Source organism: Strongylocentrotus purpuratus, unplaced genomic scaffold (genome assembly GCF_000002235.5).
Source record: "Strongylocentrotus purpuratus isolate Spur 01 unplaced genomic scaffold, Spur_5.0 spur5_scaffold_14, whole genome shotgun sequence".
NCBI lineage: Eukaryota > Metazoa > Echinodermata > Echinoidea > Camarodonta > Strongylocentrotidae > Strongylocentrotus > Strongylocentrotus purpuratus.
Window position 1 is genome coordinate 5,615,870 of NW_022145599.1, and position 21,278 is coordinate 5,637,147.

The following is a 21,278-nucleotide window of genomic DNA, read 5'->3' on the forward strand; positions in this document are numbered from 1 at the left end:
AGAGGAAAATAAGAACGGAAATTCTATTATAATAAATGCTTTGCCAATTGGCATCCGCGATTAAATATTTGAATTGATTTGGTTGATTGAATTGAGGGAGGAAGTTTATTAAATAGGGTGCTTGCTTTTTACGAGAATGATCTTTTTTTTAATTCGGTTTTGGGGTATGGGATGTCAAGAAGAGAATTAAATGAATAGCGGGTACAGTAGTTGAAGGTGCGATAATTTATAAGTGATTTTAAATAAGTTGGGGCCATGACACTTAGTTTAAAAGCTAATAGACAGTAGTGATATTTCAATCTTTGTTCGACCGATTGCCAATTTAAAGTCGTAAGAAGCGTACATTGTGGTGTGTCGTAATCCTTCGCAGCTTCGATAAATTGGTCTTTCAGCATTTTCCCCAAACAGTACAACAATAGTCGATATGTGGTAAAATTAATGCAAGATAGAGGTTTACAAGAGTTTTATGGGGTATTTATAGGCGTTTTATACGACGAATACATCCAATAGAACGAGATATCTTAGTACTTATATATTTTGTGTGTTCAGACCACGTAAGTTGTGAATCAAGTATAACTCCTAGATATTTCATTGATTCGACACACTGTAAGTATTTAATTCAATTGAGAGACGATTTTTTTTTTTCCAACTTTCTTTTTAATCCAAAGGACATAATAATAATAATAATAATAATAATAATAATAATAATAATAATAATAATAATAGGCATTTCTATAGCGCCATCTATCTAGACAATTCTATTCCGAGGCACATTTATTATTACCCTGGCTTTAGCCTAGCAGCCGTTTATACAGCGCTCCAGCATTTCAAGGAATTAATTCCTGCCAGGTACCCATTTACATCACCTGGGTTGAGTGTGGCAAATGTAGATCAATGTCTTGCCAAAGGACATTAGTGCCGCGGGTGTATATACATCTTATTTATATCAAACCATTTACATATTAAATCAAAGTCATTCTGTACATTTTCTTGAACTTCAGAAAAAAACATTAGAAGTTATAAAAATGACAGTATCGTCGGCATGAAGGGATATTTTGGAATTATTATGAAATTTTAAATTATTAAAATCATTAATGTACAAACAAAAAATCAAGGGGCCCAGAATTGACCCTTGTGGCACCCCGGATTTAGCAGGTAAATACTCGCTACAATGATTATATATAGTAACACAATGTTGTCTACCAATCAAGTTAGATTTAAACCATTCATACACCTTGTCACTCATGCCATAAAAAAATAGTTTTTCAAGTATTATTTTATGTGGAATAAACGCAGACGCAAAGCATGATATCAGTAGGACTATATATCCATCAAAACATCTAAATCTCCAAACTGCAAATTTATTGTCAGCGTTCGCTTGCACTGTATACATGAATGCAGGGGTGAGGCTTGATCATTGAGGATGGCCAACAAAGAAGCTCAACATTTTCCAACAAGCAAATACAAAAAAGGGTCATTCATTTTGTAAATTTGCTGACAGATATAAAATAATATCGAATTTGCCGAAAGAAAATTTTGAGGGGGGGATGTTCACTCGAAGCCCCCTCTCCCGATGCCCCAACCAGGATGAATTTTGCATGCGTTTCGTTTAATGATCATTTGACGGTCATCGCTAGAATAGAATTTTCCTCATTACTTCTGACGGATAATTATTCTTCAAAACTAAAAAATCTGATTAGGTCTAGTTTTTTCCCCATGGCATCTTAATGTGAAACAGATAACTCTATTGCTGTATTAGAGTTGTTGCTCATGTGTGTTGCTTGTGACGTGCCGTGTGACGAAATTACGACCTGGCCGAGATCTAGTCATCTCAGATTCTGAACACTTTGTACAACAAAGCTGTTTCCATATCTTCCACACATTATCCTTCCTTAATAATGTGACCACTAATATAAAGAACCCCTGTAAGGAGTTGAAGATCACGAAGAGAACTTCAGCAACGTCGTCCTGCAGAAGAACCAGGTAGCCCGTAGACCAAGTCAAACCCATGAGGACCAGGAAGGAAACACCAGTCTGTGTTCTCTCGATGCCTTCTCTACGTTCAGCCTCGCGGTCCCATACTCGTGAAGCCGAGAAGCTGGCAGACTCGCCAAATTTACAGATAGCGAGGATGAAGATGAAGGTATTGATTAGCAGGATGACGCCCATGGGCACAAGGATTCCTCCTATCAAAGCCTGCTGCTGCACATAACAACTATGAAAGAGAGATGGAGAGAGAGAGTGTGGGTATGTGTGTGTGCGTGTGTGGACGTGTGTGCACGTGTATGGGTGTGTGTGTGTGTGCGTGCGCGTATGTGTGTGTCCTGCATTTAATCATCAATACTAATTAGGCATTTTTCGAAATTTTCATAATACCTCTGTCATTGTTTACCGCTTGTACATTCAATCGGGGCAAAAATTAAAGGCAAAATGTAAAGGGAAAAAATGGAGAGTGATAAAGATGGGAACATGATACGGCACCCCTCCTGACCCTCCTTTCTCTTCTTCACAATTTACATGTACTACATGTACTAATTAGTCACCCCCCCCCCCCATGACTGTCGTATCAGCTATAATATGATGATTTTTAAAAATAAGTTTTTATTTTATAAAGGTCCTTCAACTTCTAAAAAAAGATGAAAAATAAAACATTTACATTTCTTAGAAAGTCATGACTCAAGCACTTTGATTTAAAATCACTTCCAGAGTAGAAAGTACTTACAAATCTTGTAAAGCATAGTCACGACGCAGTACACCACCTGTTGCTCCTACAATAGCAGCTGGTACGCCTGGAAAATACGGTAATAAGTAAATGCCACTAAATTAAGTGATATTTTAAACAATATTATTTAATATTGAATCACTTCGATTCACGCCCAAGAACAATTTTATCCAAATTTAACAATATGTTTGCTTGAAAATATGACGATCTAAACCTTCATTATAATATAAAAATGTAAAAAGAGAAATTGATAGAAATATGTTGTAAATATTTCCTCAATAAGTTTGTAAGAAGTACTACGTGGATTAAATTTGGTAATGTTTCTTAAGATTAATGTAGAAAACTTTCGTCTGCTACATTCAAAGCTATTCATTCTTCTTCCTTTTCTTGAAGTGTTTTTTATTCAAATTGTGACATCTAATATTTCAAAATGAAATTAGAAATTCACATAAATAAATCAGTCATGGGGATTGAACGCTTTACAATTAAATTACTCACCCCAGCCGAGCAGAGTCGCCTTAAGCATAAACTTCGGTATGTAAGCATTGCTTCGAACCACGGTCAGATAAATATGGAAACCTTCGACTCCCATCCACGTCAATGAAGATAGCGCGAAGAAATGTGTGAGGGCAGCAATGACGCTACAGGAAATGGTCTCTAATTCGGCAACGTGAAACTCTGCATCAAATCCGATGATGGCTAAGAAAGCAAAGTAGAGCCCAAGTAGTGTAACGCAGAAACATAGGTGGATATAGCGCTCAATTTTTTTGACCCAAGAATCTTCAGACACGGATTTAGCCGAGGACGCGGATTCAGGTGAGGACGCGGATTCAGGCGAGGACGCGGATTCAGGCGAGGACGCGGATTCAGGCGAGGACTCGGATTTAGGCAGGGGCTTTTTGCTGCTAAAATAAAAGAAAGAAAGAGAAAAGGGAAAAATAAACCTTTAAAAAAATCCTAGGTATGGGTTAGAGTATTCGTACTGCACTGACCATCAGTGGCATATGCCTAGGGCACCCTACCTTTCAGCCGGGGCAAGCCACAGACTTCCCTGTGGTTTTTCTTTTCAACTGTAGAGACAAAATAAAGCCAATATAATGAAAATGTTGACAAAAAGCATACACCAAATTGCGTGAAGTGAGTTAGAAAATTGCAATTTTCTTCAGCTAGTGAGGGGGGAGGCAAACCCCTTGTTCGCGCAAGCGACGCGCCGCTTCTGTCCGTCTTTCATTATGACACCCCCCCTCCCCCCCCCCCCCCCCCCCTCTCCAAAATTCATGGATCCGCGCCTGTGTATTAACATATTGAAAAAAGTTTTATTTAACTTACACAGATTTTTGTTCTTGTGTTATGATATTCCAAAGCCAGTAGTATGTCGGAAACCGGTTTCAAGACAAATAGAAAATTAGATTTTCCAAAATGGTAAATAACTAAAACTATGTCCAATAAGAAAATGCATAGTGGACCTGGCATATAAATTAATCAATACATACATGTTTAGAGAGACCATTAGTACTCCAACTGTTTTCAGCTTAAGAGGGATACAACGTATATTTTCCCAGATTGCTGACAAATAGCTGACAAAAAATTGAAATATCCTTTCATATACTACGTTATTTTTATTTAGGTAGTTCCGAAATGAGTTACAAAAGCGGTTCAATTACACAAAGTTTGTCATTTGTTTGTGTTACAGTAAATGAATGGCACCTATTCAAACTTACCAGATAACATAAAGGTAGGTGAAGATAGTAATGATAAGGCTGATAATGGATACCCCACAACCTATGATGCTTAGCCATCGGAACACCTTGTTTTTTGGTCCCTCGGAGTAAATGTCCTTAGAATTTTAGGAAGAGAAAAACACATTTAGCTTTATTTTTAAATATTTTATTTGCTCCTTTGTAACGGCTCATTCTAATATTTCGTTTGTTTTCATCTGCAGTGGTTTTATCTTTCCCCATTAACGTGAAATTGCACTCACTTCGCTGGGAGGAGCATGAAAATATAGGATTTCTCGGTCAATGTCGTAAGTTGGCCACACAAATTTTTATTATGTTCATTCAATTTCGCCGATTCTGTCTCCGCAGCTGTTATTTTTCGTTCAAATTCGTTATTTAGCATTTAAATTCATAAAACGATTATTAAAAAATATATATTTTTATTCGAATTATAACCTGTTTCTTTTTCGTAAAAGTGTGTGTTTACAGACTATAGTTGTATTTATTGGAGTGGCGTACCATAATGGTGGGGGGGGGTATCAATACTCTATACATTGATTTATTTTATATGTTTTGTTTTGTTTTGTTTTTGATAATTTATTCGATGTTCGTAATCTCTTTGAAGCCATTTATATTTGAGTAAATTATAGAGTATCAGTTTAATCACAATCATAATCTGAAATCAGATTGTATACGTGTATTCTTTAGTTTATGTCCACATGACATGAGTTATTGAGATGTGCGCGCAGTGAGAAAACAATGTATCAAACTCATTAATGATTGTGTGGGGTGATTGTGCTTGTTACTGTATGTGATCGTGAGCATGATCGTGATTGTAATTGAGATGGTGATTACGATTGTGACTGAAATGGTAATTGTGACTGTGATCACGATCGTGATTGTGATTCAGTGTGATTGTGATTCAGATTTTGATGAGATTATGATGTAGTCTGTAAACACACACTTGCATTCACTTATATCATTGCATATTCATAAAAAGACACCCTTGCTTGGTTCCTTGCTAATTCTATATTGATGTGGCTAGGTTATATCTACTTAACGCTTGATCGTTCAGTTGCTAAATAGTGATGATTTAGTGGGTATACACCCCCAGTGAGGACAAATAACATGTTTGTTGCTTACCAACCCATACAATTTGAAATGGATTTAGCATGGAACTAAGCTTGCGGGGTGCTAATTAGTTTAATTTGTCTGCAAAACGTGTGAAATTGTATGCAAAGAAACGAATTTGAATTCACGGAAGACGCTATTACGTAATCACGAATCGTCTCGCTTTAAATTGATTGAAAGTTTTACGAAAAAGAAACACGTTTTAATTCGAATGAAAATAAAATATTTTTGAATGATCGTTTTATGAATTTAAATGCTAAATAACGAATTTGAACGACAAATAACAGCTGCGGTGACAGAAGCGGCGAAATTGAATGAACATAAAATGAATTTGTGTGGCCAACTAACGAAATTGACCGAGAAATCCTATATTAACAAGAAGACATTTTCAATCGTGAAAGCCTTGAAACTCTGCAAGCAAAATCTTAAACTTGAAATCATGGGACACAGGATGGAGCGCAAAGTTTGTTTATATCCTGAGATAAATATTGAAATCAAATGAAATATCATGTCATAATCATATTGACAAGATCAATTCCGTCCTTAGATGAGTTTAATTAGGATTGTAATGATATCGAATAAACTACATGGTTTTATTTAAATACTTACCACAATCACTGCAAAGCTTGTAAAGTGGTCACATGCACAGGTCACACTGTTGATGTCGGTGATTTCTACATCATCTGGAGCAGTTATCTGTTTGAAAGATGTGTCTTGACCAACTCTGATTAGTATGCAGCCTCGGGTTGACCAGTTCCCAGTTCCAGTGTCCCAGAAAGTACAGACGGGATCGTAGTTGTCCTCCTGTTTGATGATAACAAACGCGTATAATCATGTTAATATTCTTAATAGATATTTAGCAGAATGATACAATCATAATAAGAAATTTGTCTAGTTATTTAAAATCACTTCATGTTAAATATATTTAAAAGAAACTGAACAAATTGTTGAATTTCCTACGAATGGCTCGTATTGAAACTGCCTGCTGTTATTAATGAATTTCCGCGGTCGGAATATCAAAAAGAATTCTCGTGAATGATATTTTTTGTTTTGGTAACTACATTGTAACATCTACATTTCAATTTGCTTTGTAACCAAACAATGTCTTATCTATAGGTTTGAATTTGTTATCAAGATTAACTAAAAGTGTATTAGCATTATTGGGCCAACTAACTTCTTATAAGGTAGAACATGGGCATTGATTTTACTGAGTTGTGTCTCCATATCAAACCCGTTTCTGCTTACCTGCAGGGACCAATTCATTCGTTAAAATGCCAAAGACCCGTGGAAAAGCTGATCGTACATCTGCTCTGACTGCATCCAAAGAATGGAACAATATCCCGTCGTTCAGTAATTCAGCTCATTACACGCACCAATTAAAGAAATTATTAAAGTCCCAATATCTTTAAAACTCCTTTTCATTACATTATCGTATTTGTAAATGCTGTGAGATAGTTGTACTGAGTAGAACGTATGTAGAGTAAGAGAGTCCTATCTAGTTAGCCAACAATATTCACCAAATACTACAAGGTTACAGACAACTCACAAAAACACGAAATAACAAACTCTCAACAATTGTACTGGGAGTTTGTGATCCTGTGAAGATATCGTTAATTGTTCTGGATAAACTGGGGTGTTTCACAAAGATCCCAAGTTGAACTTATCTCTAAGTTGGACTTCAAAATTATGGAAAGCCATTAGCATCTTTGAAAATATTTTATACAAGTTATTTTGAAAGGCATAAAATGTTGATTCAAATCATTCATATTTTCTATCATCAAGAAGATTTCATGTTCTGGATGTGGAATTTATGAAAAGTCTAAAATACTTTAATTTCCACTTTTGAATGTATTTCATTTTAAGGCTCCAATGGCTGTCAATAATTTTGAAGTCCAACTTAGTGTTAAGTTCTACTTAGGATATTTGTGAAACACCCCCCTGAAGTTTTTAATCTTACCATAATGTTGGAAAAAGATAGATTGACGGGTTGCGACAAGTCCTCAATTTTCCGTCCATCAACGATGACAGTCATTACTGGTGTGTTTACAACCCTGCTGAAAAGTTCGTTATTTTGGTTGACATTTCGTATGTATTTAGAAGGATATAAGACATCACTAGCATAAACTATAAATATGATTTTAGCAGACTCCATCATTGATGTGGTTCCGCCTTCAAACGGCAGACGTAACGCCTCCACAGGAATGACAGTCTGTACAAGTGTTGTTTCAATTGGAATGATCGAACTAGAATCTCTAACAGCAACTGTGGTGTTTGTTTGAGTGAAATCGGTGATGTCAAGACCGGACAATCTTATCACGATGCCATCGGACGATTCTGTACTGGAAATTCTTTGAACCTGAAATGAAATGATGTTAATGATATATTTAGTTTTCTATGTGTAAATTGGTTTTTAACAATATAACATTTCTGTCTGAATAAAAAAAAAATATATATCTATAAAAACGTGACTTTAATAACAGTAGAAAACTGAAACTCAAGACATTCATCTGACCATCTTAATTCTGAGAGTAAACGCTGTGAAACGAAGGGCAGGGGCTGGTGAAGAGTTGAGGAAGGGGTGCGAGAAAAAGAATCTTCCTTTAACATTTTGATCCTCGGGAAATCCTCTGGCCTGTTCCAAGAAGTTAAGAAGGTGAGGCAGGTGGTCCCTTTTTACACTTAAAAGCCTTATTGTAAATTTTCTATTTCAATAGCGGACTGTTGCGGCCCCCACGATCCACCTTGATTATATCTTTATGAAGGGCACCACTCAGCAAAGTATAATCTAATATTGAATTCAAGGATAGAAGCTAACATAAAGAGGAACAAATTTATTACCTTAACAGCGATGTTGTTAAACTTTTCGTCATAACCTGTGGAGTTAACTTCGAGATAACCGAGTTGCTTCTCAATACCCTGGACTAATCGGGAGGGTGAATTACTTTGTTCTTGAGCGTCAAATAATTCCTCCTCATTCATATTCATTATGTTGTTAACAACATGACCATAAGATGTGGTCACCTGTAAAGTAAAACATCAATCTGGAGTTAATATATGCAAACGGGCTGACATTAGCAACGATTTATGTTTTGTTTTTGTAATTATGAAACAAGAGCTCTTCTTATACATGATATTCTAAGGGTATAAAACAAATACATACTAGAGCTCGCCGTCTTCTTCAAAAAAGTAAATTGAAGGCATTATACTTTACTCTCACGAATGCAAGGCAAAAAGGTTGGTATTTTACAGTGAATATTGGGTTGAAACTTGTCAAAACAATAGGATATATAGCAAAAGAATGTGGCTGTTACGATACCACATTACATTTAGGTAGATAAAGTCACTATTCGAGAATAGCTTGGTCAAGAAAGTGAATACATTACTTTAAGCACATAAAGAGTCTTCTCCGTCCAAAAAGTTATACTATTTGTTTGACATAACTGAGAATAAAGCCAAGTAGGTATGACACATTGTTATACATTGTTACCATGGTCACCGAGGGCACAGGAGTTATGCAGGCCCCTTCACCTCCCCTGGTGCCATATTTAGATTAATATAACATTCTATGGGACTAAAATCACTGGTTCTACTGTAAATGTTCCACTCATCCTAGGACAAAGGAGCATGTGCACTCACATTATAATCGCTTGAATTCCACCGCACAATACGATCCATGATGTCAGCCACAAGATTCGCCTCATAGGCCGTGAACTCATCTGAATGCGTTGTAATGATTGCGGTCCTGTATGCACTTTCTTCAAGATTTTCATCTGTAATTCCTTCCTGTTTGTCAAGGAACAGCAACACAAAAACTGTGTTAATTCTAAAGGCCATTTTGAGATTATTATTTTTTAAACTGTATTTTAATCCGACTTGTGTGTATTTTACACAATATTTCCAACATAAAATTGGAGGTGAATCATCACCAAACTGTGCCTGTGGAGAGATCCAAACTATGGATCATGTCATTGATGATTGTCCTATCAATCCCCTCACGGTGCTCCCGGACTTCGTGAGCTCGATGCTGAGACAATCAGTTGGCTAAATAAAGATCTTTCTATCTAGATGATGTACCCCCTGATATTCTTTGTACGAACGAACGAAACTGTAAATTGTAAAGGGTCCATAACCGTCTTCGAAGTTTGGTACGGATAAGATGGGATTCATCAAACGAATGTTCCATTCATCCCTGAGCAGGATATGGTAAAAGTATGAATTTTGCCATTTTACTTCAGCTAAGAAAAAAGCACCATTGTGATAAAATCGAAGGCACCTACCTCTAATATCTCTTCCAAAAGTTCCCTTGCATCACGGAATGCTCCGCAGTTTAGTGCAATAGTCCAAAAATAGCCGAACTCTTCCTCGTTACAAAGACCAGTTAATATAGGCTCTCCGGCTTAAAAGGAGATGAAAGGTTTTACTTCAACGATGTCGAACACACAATCGTTTCCGTATAATTATTTCACCTCGTTCTTTGAACTATACATTTCATCCACTTGTACCACAAGATGGTCCTACGTGGGGTTTTTTTTTCAACTAACCTAAGTAATAACGTTGTTAAAACATTTTATCAACATTTATTTCAAGATTTTTGCACCCGATTATGAGCGTTTCTATATCATAGGTTATCTCTTAAACTTCAAGAGTATGGTGTGTTTTACGTCCACTTCCTGAAACTTGTAATACCGCACTATTAGATATCAAAACGTGTGTTTTCCCCCGCCAATTTCTAAAACATTGTCAGATTCCTTTATTTACCTTGTGTAGTATTAAACGGACATGCTGCACTTGAGTTCAATACAGATCCCACGGTGGACCGTTCCAGGGTGGCATTTCCATAGACTGTATTCTGAGATCTCGTCTTGCAGAAAGCACCTGATTATGAAAGCCATCATCATTCTATACAATAATTGTTGTTAAATATTCATGTGAATTAGAAATGCTTGATGGTTTTTTTAAAAAACGATAGCAAACCGATGTAAAACAGTTTATAAAACTCACAATCATCCCGGGGACACTCTTTTTTTTTGGAGAATGTGACGTATTATCTCCTAATGCTACGTTTACACTATGTTCCAGGCGGCCACGACAGCCGAGTATGCCCGAAACGTAGTGCGCCGTGGGATTTTGGCTATTGTATCTCTGTACTCAAGTTTTGTGCCACGTTTTCTCACGGTCTATCACGGTATCCGTGAGGGGACTTCGGGGAAAGGGGGCTTCGGCCACACCGAAGATGCCAACGCCTTCCGGAACTATCTGAGGAGGCCTCCGGAGCTCTTCGACGAGATCCTTGAAATAGTAACACCAGCCATCGAGAGACAAGACACGAACTTCCGCTCTGCCCTACCACCTTGACTGAAACTGTCAGTGACTCTGACACATCTGGCCACTGGGGGCAATTATTCGTCACTCTCCTTTGCGTTCTGGTGCAGTAAAGCAACCATCTGCCATATGGTGCCAAAAGTGTGCAAGGCCATCGTGGGAACCTACAAGGATGATGTGTTCGCCGTTCTAGTGACGCCCAAGGAGTGAACAGCCCTTGCCCAGGAGTTTGAAGACAAGTGGAGTGTGCCTTATGCAGTGAGTGCTCTAGAAGAGAAGCATATTGCCATCAGCAAGCCACCCAACACAGGCTCCTTGTACCACAACTACGAGGGGATTTTCAATATCCCTCTCCTCGCCTTTGTGGATGCCCAGTATCTTTTCCTCTTCAGGATTTTAAGGCTGCTCATGCTTCTCTACTAGTGGTGGTTGTGCAGGACGGGGGCCTTCGTACGAATTGGCTTTTTTGGTGGCATAGCTTGGGCTTCTTTGTTTAAAGCTTGGTCTCCTCTCTTCGTTTTGTAGATGCACCGTGTCGTCGATTGCTCAGACTCGAATGAAGCTCCCCTTCCGGGCCCGGCTTTTACTCCCTCCCAGACCGCTAGGCGCCGTGTCAGACCGTAGTAGAACGTAACGCGCTGTAGCACACCGGGCCCGTAAAGCATCATACGCCGGGACGCGTTATTTTTTTATGCGGCACAGATTGGGGCTTTTTTTTAAAAGGGGTCTTGATTTACAGACTAATGGTGGTCGTGTGCGTACTAGTTGTAGAGGTCTGTTTTTAATAGTGTTACATGTAATCCACTACCGTATGGAAAATCATTACATCAACAATTAAAATGCAATTGAAAATCTGAAGAGGAGGCAGCACGTCAACAAGGAGAACATCACAATAATAACTTAATTAACTTAAACGAAGAGGAATGTTATCTAAACACATAGTTCGCGATGGATATTCAAACTTCTTCGCAGCGCTAATGCGCTAGCGAACATGCCTAGTCTCACGTACGTGCAGACATTATTCAGAAGGGAAAGAACGTACTTCCCATAGGCTCAACACGTACCATGCCCCAATCTGTGCCGGGACGGGCCGTGATTGAACGCGAAGAAACAGCTACCATACATCCTAGCTTGCCGTGAGAATCTTGACAAAACGTGGCCAAATGGGACAAAACGCGCACTAAACGCGGCAGAACGTGGCAAAACTTGAAAGGACTGTGAGATGCCGGGAAAACACATGTTTCCTGTCCCACTGCGGACCGCCTCTGTCACGTTTTGTTGCGCTCAACACGTTTTTACTACGGCCTAGTATGGAAAGCCGTTGGTGACTTTATTCACATGCCCCAGACGTATGGAACGCGGCACACGTCTGCTAAATTGACCAATCACCGCCTGTTATTTAGCAGGCGCGTGCAAGGTGCGATAGCACACGCCTGTTACTTTATTAGCACACGTGTGCCTTTTTTCCAGACGGATGCTGTTTACTGCGCATGCGTCTGGAATTGATCGACCAATCAGATACCTTGTTTAATATGGAGTTTAATGTGTGTGTAGATTGAGTGCATGCAGCGCAGACAAGCAAAAATGTGCCGGGCACGTGGTGATCGACGCACGTGGTACTCTTACCGTTCTTAAAAGTATTGACTTTGATTTCTATGTCAGAAAAGAAGTATACATTGTAAGAGTACTTCCATTGAGGTTGGAACTTTCTGATGCAAAGAATAGTATGTCAAACAAGTTATAAACGAGGTACCGAACTGCTATATGAACGTTTATCCTCCACCTCGGAGTTTGTAAATACTATAAAGCTAGTCTAGGGTTGATAAAGAAAAGGTAAGTCTAATATCATGAATGGTAGTTTCCAGATTTACAATCTATCATTCAGAACCTACTCGAATTGCAAATTAGGTGATATACTATGCAACAGTGCCATTATGATAGTGTGTATGATCCAGTGTAGATACGTAGTGTTGGAACAACAGAGTAGATCTCTCCCCCTCTTCCATCTCTCCCTTATCTCTCTTGGGTCACTCTGTACAGAGGTCAACCTCACTCGTGGTAGGGAAACACACACACACTCTCTCTTTCTCTCCCTTTCTTCCCCAATATTCTCGTTCATGTTGTGTTGTTGGGCAACACTCTCCATTGGGCTAGGACAGGGGGATTAGTGATAGGAGGCATGTTTGCTTAAGCTGTAAGAGCTCAGATTAGAAGTTGGAAACACTGTGAAGAGTTTGCATTTGCTTGGCACAAGGGATTGTCTGACCATTATTATTTGGTAGTTTACAATCGAATAAACCTGCTCATAATTATCCCATAGGCCTAATTGTATTTAAGGGTTGATGTTTGGATGTTGATTGGCTTATATACATGTATTGCTGTATATAGCATAAGTGGAAGTTATCACATTTCTTAGAGACAATCAATATTCTTTAGTCTATATTTCTTGTCTTATATGAGTTTATGATTATTCCTTTATATTTCTATGTTATATGTCATATGGGTAGTCGAAGCATAATAATAGTGCAATAATTATAGGTGAATCACATGCAGATTGCAGTATTGATTGATAAGCTCGTTTTCCTAAAACGATATTTACACCTGAGATTATGTATGTGTTGTGTGCTGGAGGAATACAACATATTTCTATGTTAGTATTATTATTTCTAAATCTGAGAGGATAATAGATTAGCGCGTTTAGATGAGATTGCCGAGGTACAATGAAGGTCTAATTTAGAGTTAGGGTATCACGAATCACCATCAGGGGCATCTCCAAAGGGGGAAGGGTGTGGGTACGTGCGACACCCCCCACCTGTCAGGATATTGTCGGGAAAATTGCGCTGCCGTCGGGAAAAAAGAGAAAAGGGGGAGGGGAAAAAAGAGAGGGAAAGGGAAAGAAAAGAAAAGAAGAAAGGAAAAGAAAAGAAAGAAAGGAAAAGAAAGGAAAGAAAGGAAAACAAAGGAAAGATAAGAGAAGAAAGAAAGAGAAAAAAGAAAAAGAGGGGAGAGGAAAGAAAAGAAAAGAAAGAAAAGAAAGAAAAGGAAAACAAGAAGAAAAAATAGTAAAAGGGAAAGAAAAGAAACGGGGGATGAAAGAGAGGAGAAAGAGGGGAGGTAAGAGCCTGAGAGAGGAGGAGTGGGAGTAAAAGAGAGAAGGGGGTTGTTGGGTGGAGTCGTCTCGTCGAGGGAGCAAGAAAGACACGGATAAATATGTTGCTGTGTCGGGTCAGCTAGCTGTGTCGGTATTCTTGCTCGATCCTCGTGTACTATATCAATGCAGAAGTTTGAAGTCGGTGAGATGTATATTCGGTCGGCCGACAAGTTTTTTTTCCCTACGAACTGTGACTTTTTATCCGTTGTGACGACTGCGAGAGTGACTACAACTACTATACTTGTATTTTCTAGAAGTTTCACTCACCTATAATATCAGCTAAAGAAATTAGAGGTTTGAAATTTTCGGGGAAATTGAATTCAAACAAGGTTTAAGAGTCAACAACGGTACAACGAATCGTCCTCTTTCTCTAATAATTTAGGGAATCGTCAAAGCTTCCGCGCTTCGCGCCAAAGGGGGAAACTGAATTCAGATGAATAGGGCTTAATAAAAGTCAAAAACGGTACGACGAATCGTCTTCCTTTCTCTATATTGTGATGAAACGCCAAAAATTCCGCGCTTGTCGCGGAAGAGGAAAACTTCATGTAGACGAGTCGAGAACGGTACAACGAATCGTCTTCTTTCTCTAATAATTTAAGGAAACGTCATAGCTTCCGCGGTTCACACGAGAGGGGGAAACTGAATTCAGACAAAAAAATATGGTTTATTAAGATTTGAAAGCGGTACAACGAATCGTCTTCTTTCTCAAATAATTTAAGGAAACGTCAAAGCTTCCGCGCTTTGCGCGAGAGGGGGAAACTGAATTCAGATGAATTGGGCTTAATAAGAGTCGAAAACGTTACGACGAATCGTCTTCCTTTCTCTATATTGTGATCAAACCCCAAAAATTCCGCGCTTCTCGCCGAAGGGGAAAACTTCATTTAGACGAGTCGAGAACGGTACAACGAATCGTCTTCTTTCTCTAATAATTTAAGGAATCGTTAAAGCTTCGCGCTAATGGGGAAAATCGAATTCAGATAATTAGGGCTTATTAAGAATCGAAAACGGTACAACGAATCGTCTTCTTTCTCTAATAATAATTTAATGAAACGTCAAAACTTCCGCGCTTCGCGAGGGAGGGGGAAGACTGAATTCAGATAAGGATTAAGAGTCGAGAACAGTACACCGAATCGTCTGCTTTTTCTCATAATTTAATGAAACGTCAAAGCAACTGAATTCAGACAAGGATTAGAGTCGAGCACGGTTCAACGATCGTCTACTTTCTCTAATAATTTAATGAAACGCCAAATCTTCAGAGCTTCTCGCGGGAGGGGGAGAACTGAATTCAGATAAGGATTGAGAGTCGAGAACAGTACACCGATCTCGTCTGCTTCTTCTCATCATTTAATGAAACGTCAAAGCTTCCTCGCTTTGCGCGGGAAGGGGAGAAACTGAATTCAGACAAGGATTAACAGTCGAGAACGGTACAGCAAATCGTCTTCTTTTCATAATAATTTAATGAAACGTCAAAGCTTTCGCACTTCGCGCGGGAGGGGGGGGGGAACTTCATTCAGACAAGGATTAACAGTCGAGAACGGTACAATAAATCGTCTTCTTTTCCTAATAATTTAAGGAAACGTCTAAGCTTCCGCGCTTCTCGCGGGAGGCCTTTTACCGACACACCCGCGCTCTTTAAGTGATTCGCTTGCTCACTACCGCCCCTCCCTAAAATAAGATCCTAGCTCCGTGTCTGCCTTTAAATATATAGCTATGAATGCTGACTAAGTTGACGAAATAATTCGTATATTTGTGTCGTCGTGGAAAATGACCATTTGCGCATACGCAAGTACTATAGATAGTCCATAGGAAAAACAATTTAGCCTTCGGCCCCGGGTTTATAGGGTTAAATTTGTAGATATTGGAAATTTAATTTTGTCGGTAATTGGTGGCTAGTTTTGTCGTTAATCGTTGGCCTCTACACCCCACCCCCCCCCCCCCCACTGAAAGGGTATAGCAACGCCCCTGATCACCATATTAGGTATGAATATGATGTGTATAAGAACAAAACATATATAACATTATCTGTATGTAAGTGTTTATTCCATTTGATAATGAAACTGTTCTTATAATAATGTAAATGTTAGTTCAATAGGAACTCTGTAGGACCATGCATTATGGTTCAAGGCATGCCCACATAGAGAATTTTGTTATGTTAGAGGTCGGGGCCAAATGCAATGAATTATTGATAATTTATTGCATTTTCTTTGTGCGTTTTTTTTTCTGGGGGCGGCGACGTACCCTAGCCCCCGCTGTTTACTCGTACCAAGGGAATACTGCGGGGAGGGTGGACCGAATGGCGCAGCGTGGTCGTAATGACTTTTTTTTTTGGGGGGGAGGGGCAGGATGATGGGTCGCGTACATTATTGGGGCACGCCTTTTTTTCTTTATTTGCTCAGAATGTACGTTCTCAATAAATGTTTTCTACAAATATTCGGGGCCATGTGGTGACCCCCCACCCCCCCCCCCCCCCCCCTGCGCCTACACCACAGCCGTGGGGTGTTCCCTATTCATTATTTCGCTTTCTTATTATCATTTTGTTTATTGCTAATTTAATTTTCATTTAATTGTTTATGAAAAGCGACCCTCAACCCATGTTATGAATAGCGACCCTTAAACGCGAACCATCATCCCGGGCCAACCCCCCCCCCCCCCCCCCTATCAGTCTGATCACGTTGTGCAAGTACATATTACCGACAATTTTCGTTCAAGTAGTTCATAGATGGCGTAGCCTGTGTGTGTTTCACGGGGGGGGGGGCTGTGGGGTGTAACAGCTTTGCCATCTAGGAGCTGATGTATCATGTCCCTAACCCACAGCAAAGGAAGGAATCGACAGAGAGGGGGTTGTATGGACTTAAAGGGCCAGTCCACTTCAAAAATTAATAACAAACCAATCAAACTAAAAGTTTGCAAAATCGGATAACTAATAAGATTGTTTTTAATTTTTAATGACATAAACAACTTTGAAAATCACAAGACAAATTGGCAAATCACTCATGAATCTGTGACGTCATTCAGGCGCGGATCCAGGATTTCTTAGGGGGGAGGGGTGGGGCCAAAATTTGAAATTATGCCAGCCAAATAGTGGTATGTAATGGTGACCAGCAGTGACGTAATAGGGCGTGGGTACAGGGACGGGCGAGCTTCCCCCTCCCTCCTCCACGAAGCGCGGAAGCTTTTACGTTTCATTAAACCATTATAGAAAGAAGACGATTCGTTGTACCGTTCTCGACTCTTATTTTAATCCTTCAAAAATCTTCTTTGTCTGCTCCTTTTTCTTCCTACGTCCTCTTCTTTTTCTCTCCTCTCTCTTATATTTTTGTTTTTAGGGCCAGCGTTTAAGGGAGGACCGCCCCCACTGCCCCACCCCGGCCTCTGAAGCTCAGGAGTTTAAGGCAATAAATCACCGTCAGATGAGCATCTAAGGGCCCGCCTTAGGGCCCTAGGTGGAATCCAGGGGGGAACAGCCTGGGAGGCAAGACCCTTTCAACCCCGATCTCTTCCTCCCCCCCCCCCATCCCCTTTTTCTTTTCTTCTCTCTCTCTCTCTCTCTCTCTCTCTCTCTCTCTTTTGCGGGGGGGGGGGGGGGGCAAGGACCGCTCAGCCCCCCTGGATCCGCGCCTGACGTCATTGCCTCGTTATCCTCTTATTGTTTTCTTTCTATTGGTAATATACATTTCTCACTTTCCCCCTGAGAATCTCATCTCCTAACACCAGCATCCAAGTCATATTGATAATAATATGTTTTTGTGTGGATGCACTAATAATCTAATATAGAGTAATTGTTTTCAGTTAAATCATGAAAAATGTGAATTCTGAAAATGTATTTATATAAAAGTCAATAATTATGAATATACAATATTCTGAAAATAGTTTCAATTCTTCAAAGTTTATAAAAGATCTTGTGAAATGTCATGCCCGCAATACAATACAAATCATACAACCTGGGCAAAGGCATGGGGAAATCAAGTTTTGGGGATAAAGAGGGAAATTAATGGGATAAAAATATATAAAGCAATTGATAAATAGTGAGGCAATGGCGTCACAAACTGATAACCAAATTGGCAATTTGTGTAGTGATTTCCATTGTTCCATAGTTTTTCATATTTAAAAAAAAATCATAACTTCCTTATTAGTTATCCGATTTTACTCATTTTTTGGACTCTGCTTCTCTTGTTTTTCTGCATCTATTGAAAGCGAATTATTTTGAAGTGAATTTACCCTTAAGGGTATACCACATTCAAGCTTTTCGTAAATATACAATATTGCACGATATATTTTCCAAATAAGTAAGGAAGTTAGATTTTCAAAATTTTTAGCTAAATAAGATACGATTTTGTGACCGGAAGGCATATGTGAACGGAGCTTTTATTAGAACTTATTATGGACCTACCATCTCCAGGCACCCAGTTAGCCAATGAAAATTTTCAAGATTTTCGTTTGTCCATGACCGTCGGAATTCTCAAAACCTCAGGATACCAAACAGAGCTGACCGGACTACAAGCCTAGTTACTGCTCGGAGAGGGGGGGGGCACTTTAAAATTGTGTCTTGTTGGGGGATAGGGAGCTTGAACACTCTCGGGCCTTGAAGGTTTTCGCGTCATGTAGCGCACAACGGGTAATGCAATCCCAATATGATTTACTGTTTGAGTTCTATAATATTTGAAATAATTGATAGTGTTATATATATATATATATATATTATGTACGCTTAAATATATATTTACATAACTCTACGTGTTTGTTTAACGCTGATTGGAAAAAATAACTGATGATGGGGGGGGTGGATGGTAGTATCTTCATTTGTACATTTTGTATTAATTTTTTTCTTTTGTATACTTCTGTTCTTTGTTTGTTTTTAATATTTGAATGTTTAAGATATGTGTAATAATAAAAAATAAAAAAATAATAATACTGTCTCGTTACCCAGGGTATCCTCATCAGTATTTATGCTGTTCTCCCTGAGGTCCTTGCAATCAAATTATAATAATACGATGTTGGTCATAAAGGTGGCCTATTTACCCCAGTTTATGGAATGATTTTGACAATGATTTATTCTTAACAAATAGTATACATTCTCAGATTAAAACAAAATAATAGTTTGCAAGTGTTTGTTTTACATGACTGCATGACTGATAAAGTGTGTGCTACCAGGCGTGGGAGGGGCAAGGGGCCTTGCCCCCCCCCCCCACCCACCGACAAAAAAAGAGAGAGATTAAGGAAAATAAGGGAAAGAGGAGAGAAAGGAAAGAAAGAAGAAAAAGAAGATAAGAAAAGAGGTAAAAGAAGGGGATCGGGGGAGGGAGAAAAGGCCTTGCCTTCCCCTCCAGCCCCCTTCGCCCCCCCCCCCCCCAAAAAAAAGAGAGAGGAGGAAGGGAAAGGAAAAGAGGAAAGCTATAAGGGAGAGAAAAAAAGAGGAAGAAGAAAAAGAAAAGGGTGAAAAGGAGGGGAGATCACTTGCAATTAATCCAGCCAACGACGTGTTGATCGCGGGGCCGAAAGGCCCTTGCCTCACCTCCCCCCTCAGCAAAAAAAGAGAGAGAGAGAGAGAGAGAGAGAGTCGGCGAAGGGAAAGAGGAGAGAAAGTGAAATAAAATAAAGAGGAAGAAGAAAAGAAAAAGGGGAAAGATATGCTTTTGCGCTCCCCCCCCCCCCCCCCCAAGCGAGACCAAGCGCCATATACGCCACTGGACACTACTGGCGTACTCCCCCAAATAAGAATAAAACGAGGTTTATTTCTAATTCGATTTCAGTGATTTACAAATGTTGTGAAATTACATAAATTTTAGTAAATTATAGTGTTTTATGAGTTTGTTGGAAAATGACGAGTTCCCAAAGTTACAGTCAGGCGAGCAGTCGGGAGCATGGGTCCCCCCACTATTTTGAAAAAGTATATTCAAGAGAAGTAGGGAGAAAGTAAGAAAAATAAATTGTGACCTGCCAGTGTCACAAAATAGTGAAGTCTCAAAATATGATCAACTGACCGTAATTAAATGAAATTTCGGAGGCTTCACCCTCTTGACCCCACCAAGGGCCCTAAGGCGTGCCCCTGAATGCTTATTTGACCGTTATAAAATGCCTAAAAATCCCTGTTTCCGGGGTATCAAAATATGCTCATCTGAGCGTAATGAATGCCCCGATAGCCCCTGAGTTTCCTGGGGCTCAGCCCCTGGACCCCACGCCAATTAGTGACGTACCCGTGTCATTAATAAGGTATCAATATATGCTCATCTGAACGTAATGAATGCCCATTGCCCCTGAGCTTCCGGGCTCCGCCCCTAGACTCCACACCAATTTATGTTCCGCGAGCCTTGACGTGCAGACCTCAAAATAAGCAAATTTTTGCGCGACTGTAACTTTCGGAATTCGTCATTTTCTAACAAACTCATAAAACAGTATAATTTTCTAAAAAAGTATGCCATTTTACAACATTTGTAAATCACTGATATCGAATAAGAAATGAACCACTTAAGGGGGAGGCTGCCCCCTTCGAATTAGTACGCCAGTGGTGTCTAGTGGTGTATCTGGCGCTTGGTCTCGTTTGAGGGAGGCGAGATGAGCGCGAAACCATATCTTTTCCCCCTTTTCTTTTCCTCTTACTCTTTATTTTCTTTCCCTTTCTCTCCTCTTTCCCATTCCCTCCCTCCCTTCTTTCTTTCTTTCTCTCTCTTTTGCTGAGGGGGGAGGGGGAGACAAGGGCATTTCGCCCCCGATCCACACCTTGATGGCGGGAAAAATCGCAATTGATCTCCCCTACCTTTCTTCTTGTCTAGTGGCGTATCTGGCGCTTGGTCTCGTTCGGGGGAGGCGAAATGAGCGCGAAACCAGATCTTTTCCTCCTTTTCTTTTCCACTTACTCTTTATTTTCTTTCCCTTTCTCTCCTCTTTCCCATTCCCTCCCTCCCTTCTTTCCCTTTCTCATCTCTTTCCCTTCCTCTTCCCTTCCTTCTCTCTTTTTAAAGTTTGCTGGGGGGAGGCAAAGGCCTTTCACCCTATACCCGAACCACATGTTGTTAGCTGGATTAATTGCATCTGACCCCCCTCCCTTTCTTTTCACCTGTTTCTTTTCTTCTTTCCCTTTTTTGTTCCCTTTAGCTCTCCTCTTTCCTTTTCCCTTCCTACTCTCTTTTTTTTTGTCCCCCCCCCCCCTGACGATCAACAAATTGTTGGCGAGATAATCGTAACTGATAATCCTCCTTCATTATTTTTCTTATTCCTTTTCGCCCCTTCCCTTTGA

The 21,278-nt window shown here is 39.6% G+C and overlaps 1 protein-coding gene across 1 annotated transcript; it reads right to left on the reverse strand.

Moving 5' to 3' along the window:
- Nucleotides 1–1,429: 1,429 nt before the first annotated feature.
- On the reverse strand, nt 1,430–2,880 carry LOC105442565 (adhesion G-protein coupled receptor G2-like). Its single transcript, XM_030985019.1, has 2 exons — nt 2,723–2,880; nt 1,430–2,215 (listed from the first exon to the last, which is right to left on the reverse strand). Exon 2 carries the CDS (start codon nt 2,167–2,169, stop codon nt 1,756–1,758), a length of 414 nt encoding a protein of 137 aa, XP_030840879.1. The 5' UTR covers nt 2,170–2,215; nt 2,723–2,880; the 3' UTR covers nt 1,430–1,755.
- Between the last annotated feature and the right edge of the window lie 18,398 nt (nt 2,881–21,278).